This window comes from Bubalus bubalis, chromosome 14 (assembly GCF_019923935.1).
Source record: "Bubalus bubalis isolate 160015118507 breed Murrah chromosome 14, NDDB_SH_1, whole genome shotgun sequence".
Classification (NCBI taxonomy): Eukaryota; Metazoa; Chordata; class Mammalia; order Artiodactyla; family Bovidae; genus Bubalus; species Bubalus bubalis.
In genome coordinates, this window is record NC_059170.1 from 15,947,990 (window position 1) to 15,971,567 (window position 23,578).

Here is a 23,578-nt window from a genome sequence, read left to right on the forward strand (position 1 = left end):
CAAGATTTGTCTACATCTATTTAATGCTAAGAACACAGATATCCTCAAGAAGGGACACACCTAAGAAACAGAGTTTTGAGTTTTTTTCCTGAATAGGATTTTGATCATGAAAACTAGCAATTCAAACCTCTAAAACAATACAGCACATAAATCTAAAAATGTAACACATTATCTCTTACCTGAATTACCTGAGAACCCTGAAACATTCTCTTGAAGAGCTATCCATATTAAAATTGTGCAAAGAAACTGTACCCATAGTGTTTAAACCATAAAACCAAGACTGGGTTTATACATGATAAAAATAAAGATACAGCACATAAAATACTATGCAGTTCATCGAATGCAAAGAAAATCAGAGTGAAGGAAAGGCAATGAGGACAGGAGACATTCTGGAAAAGCGGGCGCTCCAGTGACATCTACTGCGGCCTGTGTGAGGCCAGGAGCTCTGAATGCATGGAGCCGTCACTGATAGGATGGATAAAGCGTGATTTCTCTAACCGCCAGCAAGTTAGCGGATGATCTGGCAAAACTTCCGGAATTAAAACTGAGGTAGTTTTCGGTAAGGAATGTTTTTCTTGAAAGCATGGCCAGCATGTGGTTGAGCCGGGACCTGATCCCAGCAAAGTGAAACTGTCTCTCTTTATTCAAGTTTCTTAATGAGTCTCTGAAGCACAGATCGAAGTGGGGGGTGCTCCGATACTTGGGGTGTCCAGGCGTGGCAAAGTCAGTGGATCTGAAAGAAGTCTGGGAGCCGATGGAGCTGGCCACGGAGCCTTGGGAGGACAGAGAGGAGGAGGACCTCAAACTGGAGGAGCGCGACACAGACATCTTTGATACTGGTGACCCCTCCTTAGACTGGCTTCCCGGAGAGGCGAGAACACCCTCATCCACGTCAGTCTGGGTGGTGGCCGACGTGGTGGGGACCACGGTTTGGGAGCTCACCACCCTGGTGGCCACTGTGGTCTGGGTGCCGGCGCACGCCGTGGCCACGCTGGCTTGTGTCCCCACATCACTCCTGCTCACCGCGGGCGTCTCCTCTCCTGGCTCTGTCTGAGTAGCGGCATCAGTCGCCCTCCTGCCCTCCAGCCTGTCCTTGCGGCTGCTGAAGTAGTCCTCCTCGCTGATGGTGGAGGTCTTGGAGGCCCCGCACCCAGCCTCTGCCCGGCCCTCCTCGCCACCTAGCTCGGCCTTCCGGGGAGTGCTCGAGAGCCTGGCCAGCCGCAGCCGCAGCAGGTTGCCCAGCGTGAGCTCCTTGGACAGCGGTTTCTGGTCGACGAGATGGTCAAACCTGCCACTGATCCGGAAGCTGGACAGGAGCTTGGAGCTGATGGGCTTTGACTGTGCGTAGAGGATTCGGAACTCCAAGTCAAAGTGTTCAACCACTTGGCCAGACAGAATCACCAAGTTGCTGCTGTTTAGTTTGCCATCCGTCCATGTAAAACTGCAGGATTAGAAACAAACAGAAGCTGATAAGAATGATTGATCTTCATTTACTTACTGTCAACCTGATTATAAAGCCCAGACATCCTGTGACATAAGAGTCGCAATTCAGGTGACAGCACGCCTAGCATGCAGTGTGAATTCCAACTAGCCTTAACACGGGGTGTAACCTAGGAATGTGTTAACATTGAAGTCAAAAAGAGACTTCCCTGGCAGTCCAGCGGTTGAGACTCAACCTCCCATTGCAGGGGGCATGTGTTGGATTCTTGGTCAGGGAACTGAGATCCCACGTGCTAGAGGGCTCAGCCAAAAGATTAAAAAATAAAAAGACCAGTATTCAACCAACAGGCTAAAATGTATGATCCTCAGCCTCAGAGTTGCTAAAAGCTAGAAAGGGCTCCTAAGGTGCTGAGCGCAGCGCCCTCCTTTGAGGAGTGAGGAACGTGCCTAGCGATGTCCCGGGGGAAGCTCGTGGTAGAGCCTAGACTGGGCCCCAGACCTTGAGAACCACAGGGGCAGTGCTCCTCACTACCTCGCCCACACTGCTGTTTCCACAGAGGGAGACAGGCCTGTCATTCTAACGATGACACTGTTGCTCAACATACATGTAGGGCTGCTTAGTGGCCGCACGCCCCTGGTGGTTCAGTGTGCCGCCTCCTTCCTACGGTGACAGGACCCTGCCCACCCCAGCCCAGCTAGCTGCCTGCAGGCACCCTCTCCAGGTACAGCAGGGCTGGGCAGGTGACCCAGGCTGGCCAGAGTATCCTACCCCTTAGATGAGGGGATCTACGCAGGGTGGGTGGTAAGCCAGTAAGAGCCAAGGAATTTTTCAAGGCCTGATAACCATCAGAGAGAGAGGAAGTCTCTCACTTTTATAAATAGCTACTGAAGTTCACATGAAGGGAGCCTGGACCTCTGTCTGCAAATAGAAAACCTGACTGAGAATAAAGATCCATGAGAGGACTTCCCTGGTGGTCCAGTGACTAAGAATACGCCTGCCAATGCAGGGGACATGGGTTCAATCCCTGGTCCGGGAAGATCCCATGTGCCATGGGGCAGGTGAATCCCTTCTCCCCAACATGAGAAGCCACCGTAGTGAGAAGCCCATGCACTGCAATGAAGAGTTGCCCCCACTCATCACAACTAGGGAAAACCCACGTGTGGCAACAAAGTCCCAGTACAGCGGGGGAAAAAAAAAAAATCAACTAGAGAAAAGCAGAAATAGGAGACAGTGCTTTGATAAATGCATGGCCCCTAGGTCAAGATGAGCTGAAAACCAATGGTACCTTTCTATACTTTCAAGTTAGGTGAGACAGTAAATTCCATTTTGCATAAAGTAGTTTGAACCAGCTTTCTGTACCACCGGCAGTCACCCCACTGACTCAGAAAAATTTGTATCAGGAGTAGGGTGTTTACATAAGAAATCATAAAACATAGTAGCAACTCTGTCTCTTGTAACCAAGAACCCAGGCTAAAGAAAATTCACCATGTGACAACTGCCTTCAGAGCTGGAGAAGAAAGAACCTTTTGAAAACCATCAGTAAGACCATGTAAACAAGACCCTTATCCAACACCAGGATTAAAAAAAGTCCTCAGCAAATGAAACCTATCCTTATTCTTATCCTCAATGGAAGCATATTTCATTTTTAGGAGGTAGTTGTAGGAGCCACTGTGTCCTTGTCTTTTGAAGTAAAATGCCAACTCAAGAGTTAATGATTGGGAAATGTGAAGATGTGGAAACAAAGAGCTGTTGGGCTGGGGAACTGGTAACAATTTAGACTGTAAATCTACCACACAGCAGGATCACGGAACTCCTAGTTCCCTGAAAGATAGAGATAAAGGCCTGAGGCACATCCCAAATTGTTTCTACAGGAAGCAGAAACCCTCCGTATGAAAACTGCTGACTACTAGAACATAGATCCCAGACTGGTTGAAACCAGAAGGCTGATGAAGCTTGAAACTTCACCTTGATGCCAACCAATCCGAAAATTGTCCACAAGCTGATTACACCCTGCTCCTTGAACACAATAAAATTTCCCACCAGCCCCTCCAGGGTGGGTCACAGAGTCTTGAGATCAAAAGCCCGCTGGGGCGCTCTCTGCCCAGCAAAGCAATGAAAGCTACTCTTTTCTGCTTCACCTAAAACTCTGTCTTTGTGTTTCTATTTGGCACTGGTGAACAGAGGCCAAGTTTCAGCAACAGTTTTTATAGTTCAGATTCAGAATAGTCAAAAATCAATTGGAAAGTTTGGTTAATATAGATTAATCCTACTGTGGGTAAAAACCTTAGTTTCCTCCTATTATTGCCAAACTTCTTATAAAAGGAAGTCTTGAGGGGGAGTTGGAATTGTTCTGAGAAATAATGGTACTGTTTGAAAAGAAAGACACCAAGAGTTTCTTCGTCTGCCTGCCTCCTCTCACACAAGCCTCTACACACCCACCTTTACCCAGGGCTGACACCCAGTTATCACTCAGGGCTGCCTGCTTCTTCAAATATAGTTTTTCTTCTTTAAACTGTAGAGACACACCTCAGCTCACATATACCATCAGACAGTCTAACACAGAGATGGCAAAACACACCACCATCAGAGCCACGTCCATAAAAATGGTTTATCTTAACCTCTGAAGATTATCATTTACCACTCCTTATCTTCACCCTCCATTCCAATTCCCTGCTCTCTACCCTAAGATGCCACGCCAACAGGAGACTTCAAAGGTGGAGCCAAAAGCATGGATCTGCTTTCTAGACTAAAGCACAAATCATAAGGCTTGAATCAAGGTGAAGGATCAAAGCAGGCAGCTTCAGCTGTGCCCTCCATCCTGAGCCCAATGCCTACCACTGCCCTTAATTCAAGTGGGCAGGACAAGGTGGGTCGAAGGCCTGGAGAAGCAGGATCTGAGACTGATGCAGTCACTGTTGTTGCTGCTGCTGTTGTTGTTTAGTCACTTAGTCGTGTCTGACTCTTTGCGACCCCTTGGACTGTAGCACACCAGGCTCCTCTCTCCGTGGGATTTCCCAGGCAAGAATGCTGGACTGGGTTGCCATATCCTTCTCCAGGGGGGTCTTCCCGACCCAGGGATGAAACCCACGTCTCCTGCACTGCAGGCAGATACTTCATGCTGAACCACCAGGGAAGCCCCCCTATTCCAGTCACTGTTCATCCCCAATTTGTCCACTGCAAGCCTGGCTAAGCCCTGAATCAAGGACTCCCTCACTATCAGGTCTCCAGGTAAGTTTCAACCTCTGCTCTTTAGGTTTGTGAACCACAAGGCAGTGGAGGGGACCCCGGCCCGACCCCCTCCAAGAAGAAGAGGCTTTGACTAACCTATTCACACCTATCCACACCCACAGATGCACACACAGAGGTATGCTTGCCCATAAAGGGTCACATTGAGAGGCAAAAGCAGCTTTCACCTTCATAGAGCGCACTTCCTCTTAAAAGTGTAGATTAATAACCATGGATGGGTCAGAAACTCACCTGTAGGAGCCTGTAGCCACACGAACGCCATCAATCAGTGTGAACTTTTCATGGACCTTCCCAACAATTTTAGTTCCTGACCTGGCGTAGTAAATATTTCCTGTAATCGTCCGGACAGTCATCAGCTGTTGGTAGGGGAGTGGGAGAAAAAGAAATGAATGATCCAGTGAGCACGTGATAGAAGAAGCCTTAGTTTACGATTCTGAACAGATAAACGTACTGGCAGATGAGAGATTACACTGCTGGGTAACAGCGCCCACAGTACAGGAGCCAGGTGTCTCAGGGCTGAAGTAATGCTACTTCACGTAAGTTCATCTTCTTGAGTGCTTTTTTATGCATGCATATTTATTTTTGATACCTTCAGTTCATGTGGACATGTGCTCTAAAAGAAGATTCACTTTTTGGAGACACTAAACAACAGAATTCAAACAATGACTTAAACATGCTAGTAATAAATAACATTTTAACAAACACTCAAAGAAGCTAAGCTGACAATTCTCCTCTTGTATAATAGCACTGCTAATAAATAACAGCCCATCCACACTTATCCCCACACCATAATGGGTATGGAGAACAGGAAGAGAGGACAAGCCTTCTCTAAATACAGGGTTTCTGAAGCGGAAACACTCATATTATGTGGCTTAATCAGCAACGTTACTTCTCCCACAAGTACACATGTACCAAAAAGGTGCTCTGGTGACGTACCAGGGCCATATATTGTATAATCATCCTTGCAGAATGACAGGCATAAATGTATATACAATGGAATGCAAAATACTAAGCCAATTCTGCATTCTTTGGAGCAGAGCAGTAGGTCTGTATCTTTAGAAATCTTACACACTAAAATGTCTAAGATTTTTGTTTGATTCTCTCATTCACTCCATAAACAACAGAAAGCCCCTACTATGTACCAAGTCTTGCGACAATAGATATAAGGCATGCTCCTTACTTTCAAGGACCAGGAGACAGAAAATTAATGATTAAGTTACTTAGCAAGACATAACACCATCCAAAGAAGTGAAAACCTACATCTCCACAAAAACCTGTACAGAAATATTCATAGCAACTTTATTCATAATTGTAAAAAACTGGAAACTACCTAATATCCATCAATGAGTGAATAGTTAAACAAACTGTGGTTTAACCATACTATATGATACTGTTCGGCAATAAAAGAAAGAAACTGTTGATACACACAATTTGGACATATCTCAAGGGCATGAAAAAAGCCAGTCTCAAAAGGTCACACGCAAGAAGGAGAGGACATATACACCTAAGGCTGATTCACGTTGATGTGTGGCAGAAACCAGCGCAACACTGTAAAGCAATTAGCCTCCAATTAAAAATAAACATATATTTTTTATAAAGGTCACATACTGTGGAATTCATCTACATAGCATTCTCTAAATGTTCTCTAAATGACAAGATGACAGAGATGGGGGACAAATTAGTGGTTGCCAGGGATGAAAGACACAGGGGAGGGAACCAGAGGGGAGTAAATGTGACCATAAAGATGCTGCATGAGGGAGATCTTTCTGGTGATTGAACAGCTCTGTATTCTGATAGCAGTGGTTACACATGTACACATGTGATAAAATGGCATAAATCAATAGACCTACATGGTACCCATGTCACTTTCCAGGTCTGGTGTTGTATTGTAAGTTATATAAGGTATAACTGTTGGGGAAAACTGGGTGAAGGATACATGGAAACCTGTATGTTCTCATACTATCTTCCTATCTTCACAACTTCCATCATTATTTCATAATGAAGACAAAAGACCAACTATGGCATAACACAGCGTTGTTTCTGTGCTTTTCTTATCAAAATGCGTAATATGAATTTAACCATGAGGAAACATCAGACAAATTCCATAGAAAACTGGCTAATATTCTTCAAAAGCATTAAGACTCTAATATGAACAGTTCCAGATGAGAGGAAGCTAGGAGAAATGGCAACTAAATGCCAGATATGGTCCCAGATTGCAACCTAGGTAAGAAAACAAAAAAAAAAGAAAAAAAAGAAAGAAAACAGGCATTCGTGGAATGATTCGTGAAATTCACGATGTCTGTAAAATAGGTAATAAGGACTATATCAAGTTTATTTCGTGATTTTGAAATTTGTTCTGAGGTTTGTCAAGATGTTAACATTTAGAGAATCTGGGCACAGAGTATTCAGGGATGCCTTATATTGTTTTTCTAACACCTTTGTAAATCAAATTATTTCAAAATAAAAATTAAAAAAACAAACTAGAAACTTCCATAGAGGTGCACATGGCCCTGGCGGGGGAGGGGTTCCTGGATAATATTCCTGAGCAGAGCTTCAAAGGATCTGCATATAACACAAACACAAAGAACATCACTGTGGGCAGATTTCTGTGTGATTCTGTGCAACTTTCCCTTTGGCATTTATCTGAATACTATATAGGCCTCTGTGATGGTGGTCAATACACTTTTTAAAAAAAATTATTTATGGCTGTGCTGGGTCTTTGATGCTGTGAGGCTTTCTCTAGTTGCGGTGAGTGGGGGCTACCCTTTACTTGCAGTGCGTGGGGCTCTCATTGCGGTGGCTTCTCTTGTTGCAGAGCATGGGGTTGAGAGTCAGACTCAGTAGTTATGGTGCTTAGCTGCCCCAAGGCATGTGGAATCTTCCCAGACCAGGGACCAAACCCGTGTCTCCTGCACTGGCAGGCAGACTCTTAACCACTGGACCACCAGGGAAGCCTAAAGCACTTTTTATTTATTTTTTATTTTAAAAAACTTTTTATTTTATACTGGAGTATAGTTACTTTACAATCAAAGCACTCCTGAGTGCCTGCACATTAAGGTATGACCAAGTTCCTGCAGACTGGGCAGAAGTAGTCCCCCCAAGAGGTGAGGGGCAGACTCACCAGCACAGGCAGGCCCTGGTGAGTGAAGGCACAGGGGCAAGGCGATGCATCCCAAGGAATAAGTTAGGACATGGACATGAACACAGGTGAGGCCAAAGGGACAGGTCTCCTTATGACCCTTCCTAGAGGATGCAGACACCCCCCCTCCCCCCACAAAGGCAGCAACCAATAGCAGGCAACTGAGTTGGCAAACACACCTAGATTTCTGCTGAGTGGATGAATCAGAGCCAATCACTCAATCAAAGTCATGGCCAGGCTGTGATCTGCCTGCTGCTCACACACAGCCTCAATTACAGCAACAGCACTTTGAAATTAAACATCCACACCTTCAATTTCTTTGCCGGGCTCTACGGCAGAGCAGACTGAACGTCTGGTTAGATCATGATGCGCTTTCCAGGCCTGACTTGCATGTCCCTTGGGTTCACCTGACGCATTTTTAAACTGACTGTCGAAAACAAGCTAGTGAAGTCATATAATCTTACACTTAAATACTTGGCTCAAATTCGTTCATGCTCAGGGCAAAGGATATAAAAAGTCTACTTTCAAAATAACAAGAAGTGACAGGGATTAAGAACACCGGGGCTGAGACTTCCTTGGTGGTCCAGTGGTTAGGAATCTGCCTGCCAATCCAGGGGACACAAGTTCAATCCTTGGTTTCCCACATGCCGCAGGGCAGCTCAGCCTGCATGACGGAATGACTGAGCCTGTGCAAGTGGAACTAGAGAAAGCCCACACACAAAAACAAAGACCCACTGCTGTCAAAAATTAAAAAAAAAAAAAAAAGAACACCAGGGCTGGAGGCAAGCAGACAGATGGAGAAACGCCATCCCACTACTTTTTAGCCATAGACCCTGGGCTCTTGGTATCACCAATTCCCAATCTGAAAATAGGTATAACACCACTCACCTGATGGGGCTGCTGTGAGAAGTGAGTGGCATAACACTGTCAACAGCCTAGAACAGCGCCAAGGACAGAGCAGGACTCCATAAACGGCGATCATCATGATCAGAATTGGAGCCCACCAGTGATGCAGCCAAAAGCAGCAGCTTCTCCTTCCTCCCCATTAGAAAATGCTATTTACTGTGATGGACAGAATAGCACTTTGTGTATAAGAAACCAGTCTAGTTCTTTCCAGGATTTTCATCTCATTTTAGGTTTCTGGGAATGTCCTTATTTTGGAAAATAAGGATATTACTTTTGGGGTTTTCCTTTGAAAATACTAGCCATTTTTCTTTATAGATTAAAAATCATTCTCTACAATCATTGTATAATACATTTTTACACTAAAAAAAAAAAGGCAGCAGCTTCCAAGGCAGCCTTTTGCCAGGAGAGGCCAAGGTCTGAACCTGACTCTGTCCATTCTTTCCAATGAGACTTCAGGCAGAAGACTTTGCTCACACCTCCAGTCCCTCCCAGCTTCCAGTGGGGAGACCACCACCACCTACCCTGTAGCTCACAGACAGTTTATTGCTGAATGTGGTGAAACTAGAGACACTGTAACACAAACCTTTTCTTCTTCAGGATGAACTTTCAAATCCATGCACATATCCAAAAACTGAGAGAGCAGAGCCTGGTCCAGTAGGATATACACAGCAACTCCCTGTTTCCGAGAGATTTCCTGCAGGTCTCGGAAGATGTCGATGTCCGTGAAAACATCCATCACCACTGCAATCACCTAGGGCGTGGGGAAGGGAGAAGAGCCAGCGGTCAACCAACAAGGACACCACCTTACAGCTGGCTCTCAGGACTCTGGACCCCCTCTTGGAGCTGCCAAAGGATCCCACCCTACCCTATCCCTTCTTCCTTCTCCTTCTGCAGTATCAGCTTTCCCCTCACCATGGACTCTTGTCCATTTCCAAAGATGCTCAGGCCACTGTATCCTACAAATCTGGACCTAACCCAGCTAACCCTCCCAACTGCCTCCCAGCACTCTCCTCCACACCACAGATTTCTCAAAACTATAAATTCAACCACTACCTTGACGTCCTATGAACCTGTTCCATTCAATTCTCTTCCTTTACTAAAACCCTTGTCTTATAGCTCAGACCAGCAAGTTATCCAGGTTCTGCAGCTAACACACTGTTATCTTAGACATATGGCTTTTTGTCTATGTCTGTAACACATGTATGAAAAACCTTAAGAGTCTCTTGGAGGCCCCCTTCTGGGTATACCAGTCTCCAAGCCTGACTGTATTGTCTGATTTTGGATCATAATATGATTTTCTATTATAATCTAGAAAGGACCACCCCATTTACCACTGACTCAAGGCTTTAAACTGATCAAACCAGGCAGGCTGATCCTCCCACCTTCTGCCTTGGCACATCACATCTTCATGACGTCTACTCCCTCCACCAGTCAGGATCTAACCAAATGGCTTCCAGAGCTTCAGCTTCTCCTTTGTAAAAGGAGGTCTCTGCAGTTCTCTTATATCTGTCCACAGCGCAAGCCCACAACAAGAACACGGAAATTTGTCCTAAAGACGCTGCCCTGGAGCTTGGACCAGTCCTTTCCCTCTTCCCAAGGACTGGGCTCCATTTCGCCTCCTGATCAATTTCCCTTTGTGCTGATCAATGTCACTCAGCACAGACTAGTTAGGCGCTTCCATGTGGCCTCAGGCAGATCATAGCTGCTTCGAAAAATTTTACTCCTTAGCTGCAAAATTGGTTCCTAGTGAGCATTATGTGACTACGTTACATGGAGTGCTCTGTAAAGAGATCCCTCTGGTATCTGCTCACTGATTTATGTGACCAGTCCTGAGTCTGAGCCGTCCAGACAGTTCAGGGCAGAGAAATATCTATCAGCTCCCAGCTTTCCTGCTCAAGAGAGGCCGCTCCAGTGGCAAAGCCTCTCATCACATCCTCTGCAGGTTCAAAGCGTGGTTGTCAGCTAACCAATGGCAGGGCCATGGGGGCATCAAAACATGCAGGTCTCGTACAAGCCCCTGCTTCGGGTCAGAGTCAGGGTTGGGGGCCAGTGTGGGGAGGGGCTATCAGCTTATGAAACCACTCCCAAAGCCCAAAGTTCGGAGCTCTTTTGCGGGCTGGAAAACCTCACCAGTAAAACCTCAAGACTCTTCCCATCACATTAACTCCTGATTTACTTACAGGTCTCACCTCTTCTGTGGGGGCAGAGAAGACTGATTCATCCCTCTGGTCCTAGAGAGCTCAGGACAATACTCAAGGGTCACTATCCAATGACACCTTACCGGGAGCTTGAATGAACTTTTTACCCAACTCAATATTTGAATGTCAAAGAAATGCAGAGACAAAGGGATGATTTCGCCGTCCTTCTCTAACATCGCACAGTCTTGTCTACCAGGAGGAGGGACCTTGAAATGCCAGCTCCCGGGAAGTCACTGCTGTGAGGGAATTTGGGAAGGGGTATTTCTCTCTCTGGCTCTCTTTCTCCAATGTTGCCAAAATCCCAGGTGTGAACTATTCTTGGCAAAGGGTACAGCTAAAACCCACTGGAGACAGTGACTTAGAAAATAAGCATTCTTTCTAAATTGGTGGCATCTCCAGAAGTTTATATTCTCAAATGTGTTTTTATACATCCTATTTGGAGATGTATCTATCCCATGTAATTCAGTGGTTGAAAGGCAGAAAGGTCTAGGAGCAGACCCCAGCTCTGTGATTTACTAGCTGTGTGACCCAGGGCAAACTGCTTAATCTCTCTGAGTCTCAGTCAGTCTCCTCCTCCAGCAGATATGGATAACAGCATCTGGCATCTTGGTCAAGGGCTGTTGCGAGGATTAAGGATTAAAGGAGACAAAACCTAGAAAGGGCTTAGCTCAAGCGTGAAATCAGTGTTCGATTATGCAGCCAGCACTTCTTTCAGGGTCTACTGTGAACTGAAGACTGTGCTAGGTAGGAAAATGGTATAAAGAATTTGACACACACCTGACTTACCCACAAAGCGAGGACCTGGGATGCAGGCAAGGAAAGTGGTACACACACGGTAAGAGGCAATGAAATCAGGGGAACACTTTGCGGGGAGTGGGAGGCAGTAAAGCATCTCCCTTGCAGAAGCAGACCCAACAACAGGCCCCCAGAGGAGAGCCGAGGATTCCTGGAGGAGACGGCATTTGAGCCGAACCACAAATAAGGACAATTTAGCCAGAGGAGACGTGAAGGGGTGGGGGATGGGGAGGCATCCAGCAGGAAGCCACGTTATGACAGAGGAAGAGGCAGGAAATGACAGGGTATTGTCCCAGTCTGGCTGGAATGCAGAGTATGCACGAGAGGGAGCGACAGCACATGACTGAGAGACAGGAGAGTGTGCAGGAGCATGGAAGGTCTTGGACGCCAAGCAAGGCGTCAGGATCATACAGGTCACGGACAGGAGGAGGTTTAAAGAGTGACAAGGGCGGTGATGGAGCCAACAGGACAGAAGATACTGATGGCGGCGTAGGTTGAAGATGTGGCCCCCTCCTCCAACTCAAGTCCACGTACCTAAGTGCCTACTGTATTGCTTTTTAGGTTCAACAAATGTTTAGGAGGACTAAAGACCAAAATGGGCTTCCCAGGTGATTCAGTAGTAAAGAATCCACCCCCTAATGCAGGAGACATGGGTTCAATCCCTGGGTCAGGAAGATCCCAGGAAGAATGAAATGGCAACTCACTCCAGTATTCTTGCCTGGGAAATCCCAAGGACAGAGGAGCCTGACGGGCCACAGTCCATGCACTCACAAACAGTCGGACATGACAGAGCGACTGAGCACACAGCACACAAAGACTGGAAGAGGGACTTCCCTGACAGTCCAGTGGTTAAGACTCCATGCTCCATGAAGTTCGATCCCTGGTTGGGGAACTAAGATCCTGCATGCTGCATGTGAAAGTCACTCAGTCGTATCCAGCTCTTTGCAACCCCATGGACTATGCAGACCATGGAATTCCCCAGGCCAGAATACTGGAGTGGGTAGCACAGCACAGCCAAAAAAAAAAGACTAAAAGAACAAAAATCAGCATCAGTGGTTGCAATGGGGGGCCAGGTGGGAAACCATGAGGGTCACAGAGGAATCAGATGTGAACTCAGGTCCACACAACAGAAAACAGAAAAAGAAACAATCCTGAGAGGGAGGTTTCAAAATTGATTGAGAGGTGGCATAAAATCTCATAAATGGGTTCCGAATGCACACGTGTGAAAAGAAAGTCCAGCTCATAAAAAGTGAGAGAAAAACAAATCCAGAGTCAGTCCCCGTCCTCAAGAGTGACAGATGAGGTGGGGTATCCCAGCGTGATGGAGTTGCTGGATGTATACCCTGGCACCACCGGGACAGAGCTAAGGAGGCCGCCCAGCTGGCCAGGCTAGAGAGGGTTGGAGGGTTGCTGGGCAGGGCCCCAGAAGCGGGGCCCATAGTATATAAGGCGCCTGCCAAACTGAATTTTGATTCATCACCCTAACAAAACAACTGCACAAACACCACCATTGTTACATAGTGACTAAGTATCTAATTTGATATTAGTTTCATTGTTTGGTTTTGAGGCCTCAACCTTTCCTGTGTGTTGAAAATAATTGGATTTGAACTGGCCTCTCACACACCCACGGAGTAGTTAGAGGGTGGATGGAGGTGTTTCTCCTTTTGATTCCCCCAGGAGCCAATATCCCCTCCTCTTTCTAGATCGGGGCCCTTAAAAGACTTCTGGAAGCAGTCGCAGTAAGGCCTGCCTTCCTTCAAGACAGATCCCCACCCTCCCCTCCCCCCTCCCCGCCCCGAGTCTCTGCCCTTAGCTCCATGCCACCCCCATGCATCCAAGCCCTGCATAGTTGAACTAGACCTGGGGCTTCTCAAAAGGTCAGCCTCTTCACTGAACTGAGCTATGACCTGGGCTCATCCACTAGCCAGCTGAGTACCTGCTCTCCAGGGCCGGCCAGGTCTCAGAGGTGCTGGTGTTTATGCCCTAGAATATACACTTGAACTTGAAAGTGGTCATCACTCCCACTTCCTGAGTCATACCACGGGATGGACAAGGAGAGACCCATGGGCATGTGGGCATTGCCCTGTAACAGCTCATGCTGCAAAGAGTCTGTCTGTTCTCTTAGGGCTGGAAAGCTCTGCAAGTAGTGGTTCGTGAACGTCTTTCAGGGTCAAAGCCCATCTGTGCCTGTCGGTCCTAACATGATACCTAAAGAGGAAACACCCAGCTGTCGGAGCCTGGACGGCTGGTCTGCTGCCTGGTCCTCATGCTGTTCCTGCTTTTCTGCAGCCACATCTAGAGCAGCCACTCCTACATCAAGTCCCATGTCATCATCACAGATGACACAACCTCAAGTTACCTCCTTCAGTCACTCCAGCTGTCCCCCAATGATTTATACCATGGCACCTGGTGATCCACATGGTTACAGGTAGCAGTTCCTGGAATATCCTGCACAGACCCCCTCATTTATGTTACTTTCCACATACATCTGGAATCTTTTCCGTTTGCCAAAAGCTCTAAAAAAGTATCTTGAGATCTGAAAATCCCATGAATTGTTATCTCCAATTTACTGAAAAGAAAAATAAAGCATGCAGAGGTTCTGTGTCTTGTTCAAGGTGACACACTTAGTCAAACGCAGGAGCTGGAATTTCAGCCCCGTCTGGGCGCCTCCAGAGCTATCTATTAAAAGGTGTTAAACATTATCCCAAACAAATCTAATTTCAGTCTTCCGATGATTGAGAGCTTGGAACAGATCCTGAAAGGATCAAGTAGAGTATTCCAGAAAGTAGATAAGATTGAGTCCAACAGGGAGGACGATCACCAAGGACACAAAACTTGGAATGCCCTAGGACAGCAGCAGGCACTTCTTTCTGCGGGCAGGTTTGCTAACTCTGAATGAACTAATCAGGAAACCTTGGGAAGCACATCTGATGAGGCTGCAGGGCTAGACCTGGACACAGATGCAGGCTCCTCCACTTCTAAGCACCATGTACCTCTGGCAAGTTACTTCCACTGTGCTGGCTTCTACCACATGCAAATAACGCTACCCACCTGCAGTGTCTGCAGTGGGTTTGGTCACCTGACAGTTCCTGGGACGCAGAAAGCCTTCACACGGCAGCTGGCTCAGTCTTAGTTCTCATTTTGCCACCATTCGTGGGTAAGTCATTCTACCTGAGCTCAGCATCCTCAGACACAGCCCCTCTGAGCTCTGCTGTCTGATTCATGCACCCACCATGGGCGGGGTGGGGCTCTGAGAGCTTCATGGGGCCACACAGGGTGGGTCATTCCTGTTCTCATTCCAGCTCTTCCTCTGCCTGGAGCAAGAGGTCCATGTCACTCACCGCTTCTCATTGCATCTCAGTTTCTTTCCCTTCCCACCCACGATCATAAAGCAAAGACACGTGTTAGAAATGCTTGGAATTCTACCAGAGGTCTGCACACGTGCAAAGAAGCATCAGCCTGTCTGGTGGTCAACAAGAGCCTGTCTGCTGAATTCCTCACGCTGAACACACGACACCCAAGTCAACTTCCTTCAAGTTCCCAGGGTTCTTGTCTCTTCTGGAGAGCTTCTTGATAAAATTAAAAAAAAAAAAGCAAAAGACCTGTATTTTCTCCCCAAGTGTTACAGATTTTAATAGAACAGAAATGACCTCCTGGAGATTTCTTTTACAATCTTGATACCAACTTCAGAGTTTGAAGACCAAAAAAAATGTCGATGTTCACAGCAAAACCTATATTTGTTTGTGCCTGTTGTTTTCTCCAAGTTTCATGGGCTGTTATTATAAAATTAGCAATATAAGCACCAGATTCAAGTACTAGTGGAGCCTCTGTCTGCAGAGCGTGGCCTGGGGCCTCTCTGGGAAGGCTAGGGTAACAGAACCAGTTTTTCACTGGCCCCAGGAGTGAGGGGCCAGGCACATATGGTGGCATTTCCTCTGTACTATTCCAGCATAAAGTACACAGTGGACTGAACTTTTTCTTTTTTCTCTTTAAATTTACTATTATTTTTAATTTTTTGGCCATGCTGTGCAACATGTGGGATCTTAGTTCCCCAACCAGGGATGGAACACATGCTCTCTGCATTGGAAGCACAGAGTCTTAACCACTGGACCACCAGGGAAGTCCCTGGGCTTTTTCAAAGGGAGGGAAAAGCATCAAGAGGTATTTTGTGGAGCAGGGACTTATCATTGTGAGTTAGTTTTATTTTTTAATTATGCAAAACATCTGCCTGGCTTCCAAGTCTAACTGACAAAACACACTACATTCAGAGACATCTGGCTTCCATTCTTGTCCCTTCCTTTCTGCCCTCCCCACTAACATAATAACTTCAACTAGTTTTTTATTTATTCTCCCATTTAAAAAAAATATACATAAACATATCTGTGTACACATCCTCACTTATGTTACTGAAGTATGCATATGTGTGTATATGTATACATATATATGTTCTAATCCCCCTGTAGATAAAAGGCAGCATATGATACGCACTGCTGTAGGCCACTGCATACAACAGAACCTTCTGAGATGATGGAGATGTTCTGTATCTGCTCTGTCCAGCACGGGAGCCCCTGGCCACCAGCGGCAATTAAACACTTGAAATATGATTAGTATAATAGAGGAACTGAGTTTTTTTTAATTGTATTTCCTTTTAAGTCACATAAATGTAAATAGCCACAGGTGGCCAAAGGCTGCTGCATTGGTCAGGACAGTTCTAGCCACTTCATTACAGGAAGTAGCTAGTCCCCATCCCTTTTCAGTTGCCAGGCACTCCACTGTGCAGAAGGGTTCGTTTACTCACCAATCCGCCACTGAAGGATGTTTGAGCCCTTCCAGCCTTTTGCTGTTATACTCAGTGCTGGAACAAACAGCTAACTGCACAGGCCTATTCATATTTTTCGCCAGTGTATCTTTGAATAACAATCTTGATATCAACTTGAAAGACAAAAAAGATTGTTGTGTTCACAGAGAAACCTGAATATGTGCCTATTGTTTTCTCTAAGTTTCATGGGCTGTTATTGCAAAATTAGCAATTTAAGTATCAGATGTGTCTTTGGGACAGATATACAGACATGGAGTAGCTAGGTCCACAGGTCAATACAACTGAAATTTTGCTGAATATTGCCAAATTCCCCTCCAGAGGTTCTATCCTTTGCATTAGGACTTTTAAAAACCCAATATACCTACTACTTCTCTTCCTGAGAGAACTTATTTTTTATGCATAAAGGAACCAGAGAATAATTGTGCAGCTTCTCTCAACTGCCCGACAGATGCCAGGTAAAAAGAACCAGGAAATGAAACGGCAGACAGAAAGCAGCATGGTGGTGGCCAGGGGCTGGGAGGCGGAGGGAGCGGGGAGTTGCTGCTCAATGGGAGCAGAGGTTCCAGTTGCAGAGACGAAGAAGTTTCGAACCTGGACGGTGGTAATGGCCACAGTGGTGACGGTGAATGTCCGTAATGCCACTGATCGGGACACTTTAAAAAAGTGGTAAGTTTTGTTACGTATATTTTACCACAATTTAAAAAGAAGAAAGATGAAATGGTGAAAAATTTCTGAAATCCTTAGGCTAAAGCATGAAGTCAAAAGGAAGGAATAAAAAGCAGCCACACTTAAATCTGGTGGGTAAGGTCTTAAAACGACACATCAGTGAGACTTCCTAGGCCAGTGGTTCTCAACCGGGGACAACTTTGCCCCCAGAAGACATTTGGCAATGTCTGGAGGTTTTTTTTTAACTATAGGAAAATATATAACATACAGATATACCATCTTAATAATTTCTAAGTGTATAATTCAGGGGCCTTAATTACATTCACAATATTGTCAACCATCACCACTGTCTATTTACAAAATTTTGTATCACCTCCTACAGAAACTAACCATCAAAGCAGCAACTTGTTCTTCCCCTGACCCCCTCCCTGGGGGACACATTTCTGAATGTGAGGAGTTTTTCAGTAGGGGCCAGTGCTTCTGGCATCCACTGGGTAGAGGCCAGGGATGCTACTCAGCACCCTACAGTGCACAGGACAATCCTTCGGGACAAAGAGCTATCCTGTCCAAAACGTCAATAGTGGTGAGGTTGAGAAAGCCTGCCCTGGTTGAGACGGGCATCCGCACAGGAACTGATTACACTGCACGGGTTCTACTGCAACTCTGAGGAAGGTTGTGTAAGATCAGGAGGGCCTTAATTTAGATACAGCCACGTGCACACGGGGGGCCTCCGACAGATTCCTCAGCTGCTACTCCTCCCAGGAGGCGGGACTCTGTCAACACCATGACAGCTTCTTCTAATGCTCAGGTTACCAAAAGGATGCCCAAGGGTGAGGTCATAGCAGAAATGTCCCTCTGGAACAAAAGCACATAGGGAATGGGTGGCTGGTAAGAACGATGGCTCTGGGGAATGCAGGACCACCTAAGGGGGAGCTTTGCCTGGGAGCTCCCATCTGGACACTAGGAATATTCCAAGAGCCACGGCAACAGCACCTCCAGGCAAGGTCTCCACTCCCACCCGATCCATGGGGCCCAGAGCCCAGGCCAACACTGATTCACACGGTAACAGAGACAAAGAAATGAATGACTCATCAACAAATATAGTAGTTCAGGGATAAATTCTAGAGTATGTATTTCAGGGGAAATTCTGTGCAGAATTCTTCTAAAAGCAAATATCTCAGGTCTCAAACAGTTCAAAGCAAAAGAAAAAAAGTACAAAACAGTACTTCCTACAGCTGAGCCCTAGGTCATCTGTACTCAGAAGCCACGCTGTACATAAATCGTTGTGTTTTTAAGATGCTGGACCTCACTCAACACAACAGACCCACGTTTTGAAAGGTGCACAGAAACTGTTCCCAAAAGCGGGACTGGCAGGTTCACAGCCTCGGACCCAGCTACCCTGGGACAAGTCCTTGCTGAGTTGAAAGGCAGGCAGACTCACCTGCTGAATGATCAAGGCTGCAGGTGAGCAGTCTCCGCAATACGTGGTGTGCACTATTTGGTGCCAGACATCTGCAAGCCTAAACAGCTCAAACTGCAGCTTGAGTCCTGGGTGAGGATGAAACCCATTCCAGAACCATCGGCGAGGCTGCAAAGCCCGGATCAGACACCGCCATTCACCATCTGAGCCTGGCTTCTCCTGCCCGTACCCTGACCACCCTTGTCTCCCTCCTGCTAAGGGCAGATCTAGAACTGTTGTAGTCATTCTCCTGTTTCTTTGATATGCAATGTGGAAATTAAAAGTCCACATCTTGAGAAACCCTTAAAAACCCCCAGAATGTTGAAAGCTACCAAAGAATCAACACTCCCTCGTGGCAGGGGGGCCCTGAGCAGTGGTGAGTGGTCAAGAGCCCAAGCTTGGGGCCCAGGCTGACTTGGGTTCACACCCAGCTCTGTCACACACGAACTTAGAGGGCAAGCCACTTCACCTCTCTGTGCCTGGTCTCGTCTTAGTTGTGGTCTCCTCTTACAGCTGGGAGGAGGGTTAAATGAGAGAATCCAGGGGAAGGGCTTAGCACAGACACTGACCCACTCAAAGCATTCAATCACACCATCAAGTGCTTTCACTGTCTGAACACAGATGCAGAATGGCCTCTCATCTTATCCAGAAACAGCTTGAGACCTGCATCTTCACAGTCCTCGCCATCACAGATCCTGAACTTCAAAGTGGTCAGAGTGACCCGGCCACTCCTGTGAACGTAACACACACTTCTACCTGGAGCAGCAGCAATGGACCAGCCACCAGATTAGCTCTCTAACACCTGTTCCCTCCATAGATGTCTCTCCACTTGGGGACAAGTTGAGAGACCTCTACATGGCACAAGGCAGAGCATGGTGGCTGATGGTGCCTAAGAGATGCTATGCCTTGGTTTGAGTCCTGGCTCTGACATTCCCTGGCTACATGACCTCAGGGCAAGGGAACTTTATGCCTCAATTTCATCACCTGCAAAATGCAGATCATAATCACACCTACCTTGGAGTTACTTGAACAATGCTTGGCGGAGAAAGCAATGCTTTTCTGTTTTGTTTTGAGCAAAAGAGATGGTCTCTGAGACCTCAAGTTTAGGGTGTCTCAGATCCAACTCATTTCCCCATCCCTACCCTCAGCCTCATTCTCCTCCATATTCTAATTTGGTAGCATCACTGCCGACCCAAGCTAAAAAAGTCTCAACTCTTCCCATACCTTCTCCTTGGCTTTGCCCCCTCTCCTGCCCACCTCCCTCAGCACTCTTCTGGTCCATCAAATGACCAAGTCCTGTCAGTTCTACCAAAAACTCCCCTGCCCAACCCCCAGCAGTGCCTTAGCACAGACCCTCTTCTCATATATAGATCCCTACAACCCCTCCTTACAACCATCTGACACCAGTCTCACCCCTCTCTAACCCATCCTCCTGCAGGCTCCCACCAGAATCTCAAAGACACCAATCTGATCATGTCCCTCTCCTCCCCTTAAACCTTTGATGGCTCCCTTCCAGTAGTGTGCAAAGCCCTTAACAGTCTGGTCCCAGTCTCCCCATTTAGCCTTCTCTCCTACCATTAACCTACACATACTCTGGGCTCCAGCTGTGAGGAACATGGCAGCCTCAAAAAAATGCCAGGCGTTTTTCACCATTCTGGGCCGGTCCCTATGCTCTGTTCTGACAAGCCCCACTCCTCCACTTGGACCCAGCTCCAAGGTCGCCACCCCTCTTAAAGCTTTCTTTCTTCAGCCTGTAGCAACCTCCTCACTGCTTCCTACCCGCCGACTATCAACTCTCAAGTGCAGGCAAGGGTCATGTCCTTCACCTGTGGCCCCAGGCCCTGGGGGCATAGTGTCTGATATACACTGAATAAGCAAGCAATCTGGCATACGGAAAAGACATTGAAAACACTTATCAGATTTAAAGGTACCATACCACCTTTCTCAGTTAAAACCATCCAGTCCAAATACAGAATCTTGAAGATACAGGGCAAAGAACAAGGCAGGAGGTTCTACCCAGGAAGGCATTACAGAATGCCTACAAGACAAAGGAGTCTGAGCCTCGGTCCTGAGCCCCTTCTAAGACCAGCACTGAGTTGATGGACTGGTCTTAGCTCTAGTGCCCCTTCAGTACTACTGAAAACAGGATGTAAGCAAGTGAAAAAAGTGAAAATGAAGCCGCTCAGTCGTGTCCAACTCTTTGCGACCCCATGGACTGTAGCCTATGAGGCTCTTCCGTCCATGGGATTTTCCAGGCAGGAGTACTGGAGTGGGTTGCCATCTCCTTCTCCAGGAGATCTTCCCAACCCAGGGACTGAACCCAGGTCTCCAGCATTGCAGGCAGACGCCTAACCATCTGAGCTACCAAGGAAGCCCAAATGTAAGCAAGTGGCTAGGGCAATTCCTCTCTCATAGAGACCCATTCATTACTTTTCCCAAGTTCCAGGTGCCCAAGTTCTCCCCCTAGAGGTGATCATTGGGAATGCACACCTATTCTAAAAAGGTGCTTTTTTCCCTCTTTTCAATCTTCCCACTGAACTCACAAGTGTCTGTAGCATCAAAACGACCCTCAGCATACTCAATGCACCGCAGGGCTGATAACAGCCTAGGTGGCGCCCATACATCCTCCCACAATGGCAAGGCACTAGCCTACTGGATCCCCTACCCACTGCAACCCCACCAACAGGCAAAGGGCACCGGGCATCAGGAACACTGGTAAGTCAGGACTTGTCCCCAGCTTGTCTACTTCAACCAGTCGGATGTACAGATACCATAACCATAGTCAGACACACTCATCTATAAGCCCTACCAAGTCTTACCACGACCTGGAGCTTTACCTGCATTTTCTCTGTCAAAGGCAAACAGCCAGGAAGCTGGGCACTGCCAGTTAGCAAGCAAGGTGGGAGTTGATCATGGCTCTGGAGGAAGGTGTCTGCTACACCCTACCAGCCCCCGCCACCTTGGGTGCCGCATGCTTTCTCCCTGACCCCTCTGTACCCAGCACCCTGGGTGCAGTCTCATCCAGGCTGGCAGGGAGACAAAATCTCCCACCGCACCCCAATACCTTATCACACTTAAGGGCCAGACAACGGCACCAAAACCCAACGTGGAGACAGGACTTAATGCATGGCTTTCTGCATTTTTTTTCCAGCCTATGGAAATGCAAACTCCCTGCGCCACCCATTCACTGAAGGTGCAACTTCCCCTCCAGGCTGGCAGGGCTCTTGGCCCCTGTGGTTTGCATCTGCTTTCTACAAGACACGTGGGGGTGACTAGCAATGATAGACTCGAAACGCCCCGCAGCTGTCTCTGGGGACAATCTTTCAGGAATTTCCCCCTAGGTTATGCGCTTCTTAAGTCATGCATCTCTAAAGAACTCCTGAAAGTGGGATCTAGAGTCGGCTGACAGCCAATCTGACAACTGGTTTTTAACTGAAAGCTGGAACGGACAGGATTTCCGGTCACCCTCCCAGGGAATGTAAATGTCAGGAGTTGGAACTTGAACACAATTCGCATTCTTGGGGATGGAGATTCCTCCCACTCTCCCTGGCCACGAGAAGCGGACGGGGAGGGGATCGGGGATCCGAGGGAATACACACAGAGTGGGGAGAGTTGGGGACCCCCCGACCAACCGGCCCGAGCTCCTAGCAGACCTCAGTTTACCATTTTTTGAAGACGGTGTCCCGTGCGACCGGGAACCGAGGAGACCCGAGGGGCCGGGCCGCGCCGCTCACCTCTCGCGCCAAGCGGAGCTGCTGGCGTAGCGCGTCCTTGCAGCCATAGGGGCCGCCGGCGCCCGCGCCCCGAGGCTGGAAGTGCGCCTCGACGCGCGTGGCCCCGCGGTAGGCGCCCTGATAGAAGGCGGGCCAGCCGAGCTCCAGCAGCGGCGGCTCCAGGTCCGACTGCTCGGGGAAGTAGGTGCCGGACGAGCAGTCGTGCGACGAGCCGAAGGAGTCCTCGGCCCCCGCCGCCGCGCCCTCCTCTCCGGGCCGCTCGGCCGCGCGCAGAATGGAGCGCACCTCGTCCGGGTTCAAGAAGCGGCCGAGGCGCTCGCGTCGCAGGAACGCCGAGAAGGCGTCTGGGCCGCCCGCCAGCAGCTCCTCGAGCGCCAAGCGCCGCTCCTCGCTGTACAGTTCGGCCGGGTTGGGCGGCCCACACGGCGACAAGCAGGCGGCGGGCAGTTCGTCCAGGACATCGTATCTCAAGGCCATGGCGGCGTTCGGACGCTACCCAGCTCGGGCCTGTACGAGCGTGCGGGACGCTTTATAGCTACCTTTGAATCTAACCAGCCCGCGCCATTGGCCGCCCCGCCCCGCCCGGGCTCTCCCATTGGCTGCCTTCTTCTAACGGCCCGTCCGGAAGCAGGGCTTGCCTCTACGGCTCCGCCCCCTAACTTGCTATTGGTGGCCCTCGGCCCGGCCTCTCTCCGAAGCCCCGCCCCTCCCAGGCCATCATTAGACGGCTATCGAGTCCACGTTCTCGCTCCAGAGTTGCTTGGTGGAATTTAAATCTTGGCTACTACGTGCCTGCTCCGAGGTGGCGTTCCTGCTCTGGCCCTGGGGGGAGCTGAGTTCATCAAGATAGCCGGTGCCAGGCCTAAGTGGCCGTGGTACCCGGGGCGGTGGGACAGAGAGCCTAGATTGAAACCCGAGAGCCCGGTCCCCGCGCCAGCGTCGCGCGCCCTCTGCCGCCCGCCCCACAGCGCGGCCCTTGCAAGGCCCAAGGAAGTCAGGAATCTGCAGAGAGGAGAGGCTGGAGCCTGCTGGGGCACGCTGACCCACTCACTGCGCCTCCCCAGGGCTCACAGAGTTTGGGTGAGGCTCAGCCATGTTGCCTTTATCCCCAGCACTTAAAATATTCATTCGTTCGTTCAAAAATACTGGTCCATCATAATAGCTACTCGTCTGAT

General features: G+C 48.1%; 1 protein-coding gene across 1 annotated transcript; it reads right to left on the reverse strand.

Annotated features, from left to right (window-relative positions):
* FAM83D (family with sequence similarity 83 member D) lies at window positions 1-22,920 on the reverse strand. Its single transcript, XM_025263475.2, has 4 exons — window positions 22,404-22,920; window positions 9,316-9,483; window positions 4,919-5,043; window positions 1-1,441 (listed from the first exon to the last, which is right to left on the reverse strand). The coding sequence occupies exons 1-4, from the start codon at window positions 22,878-22,880 to the stop codon at window positions 463-465; spliced, it is 1,749 nt and encodes a 582-aa protein (XP_025119260.2). The 5' UTR covers window positions 22,881-22,920; the 3' UTR covers window positions 1-462.
* Window positions 22,921-23,578: the final 658 nt, after the last annotated feature.

Coding starts and splice junctions, on each gene's coding strand:
- FAM83D (XM_025263475.2), bottom strand. CDS start 22,880: ATGGCCTTGAGATACGATGTCCTGGACGAACTGCCCGCCGCCTGCTTG. Junction 5,044..9,315: donor TTCATCCTGAAGAAGAAAAG/GTTTGTGTTACA, acceptor CCCTACCAACAG/CTGATGACTGTCCGGACGAT. Junction 1,442..4,918: donor GTGGCTACAGGCTCCTACAG/GTGAGTTTCTGA, acceptor CTAATCCTGCAG/TTTTACATGGACGGATGGCA.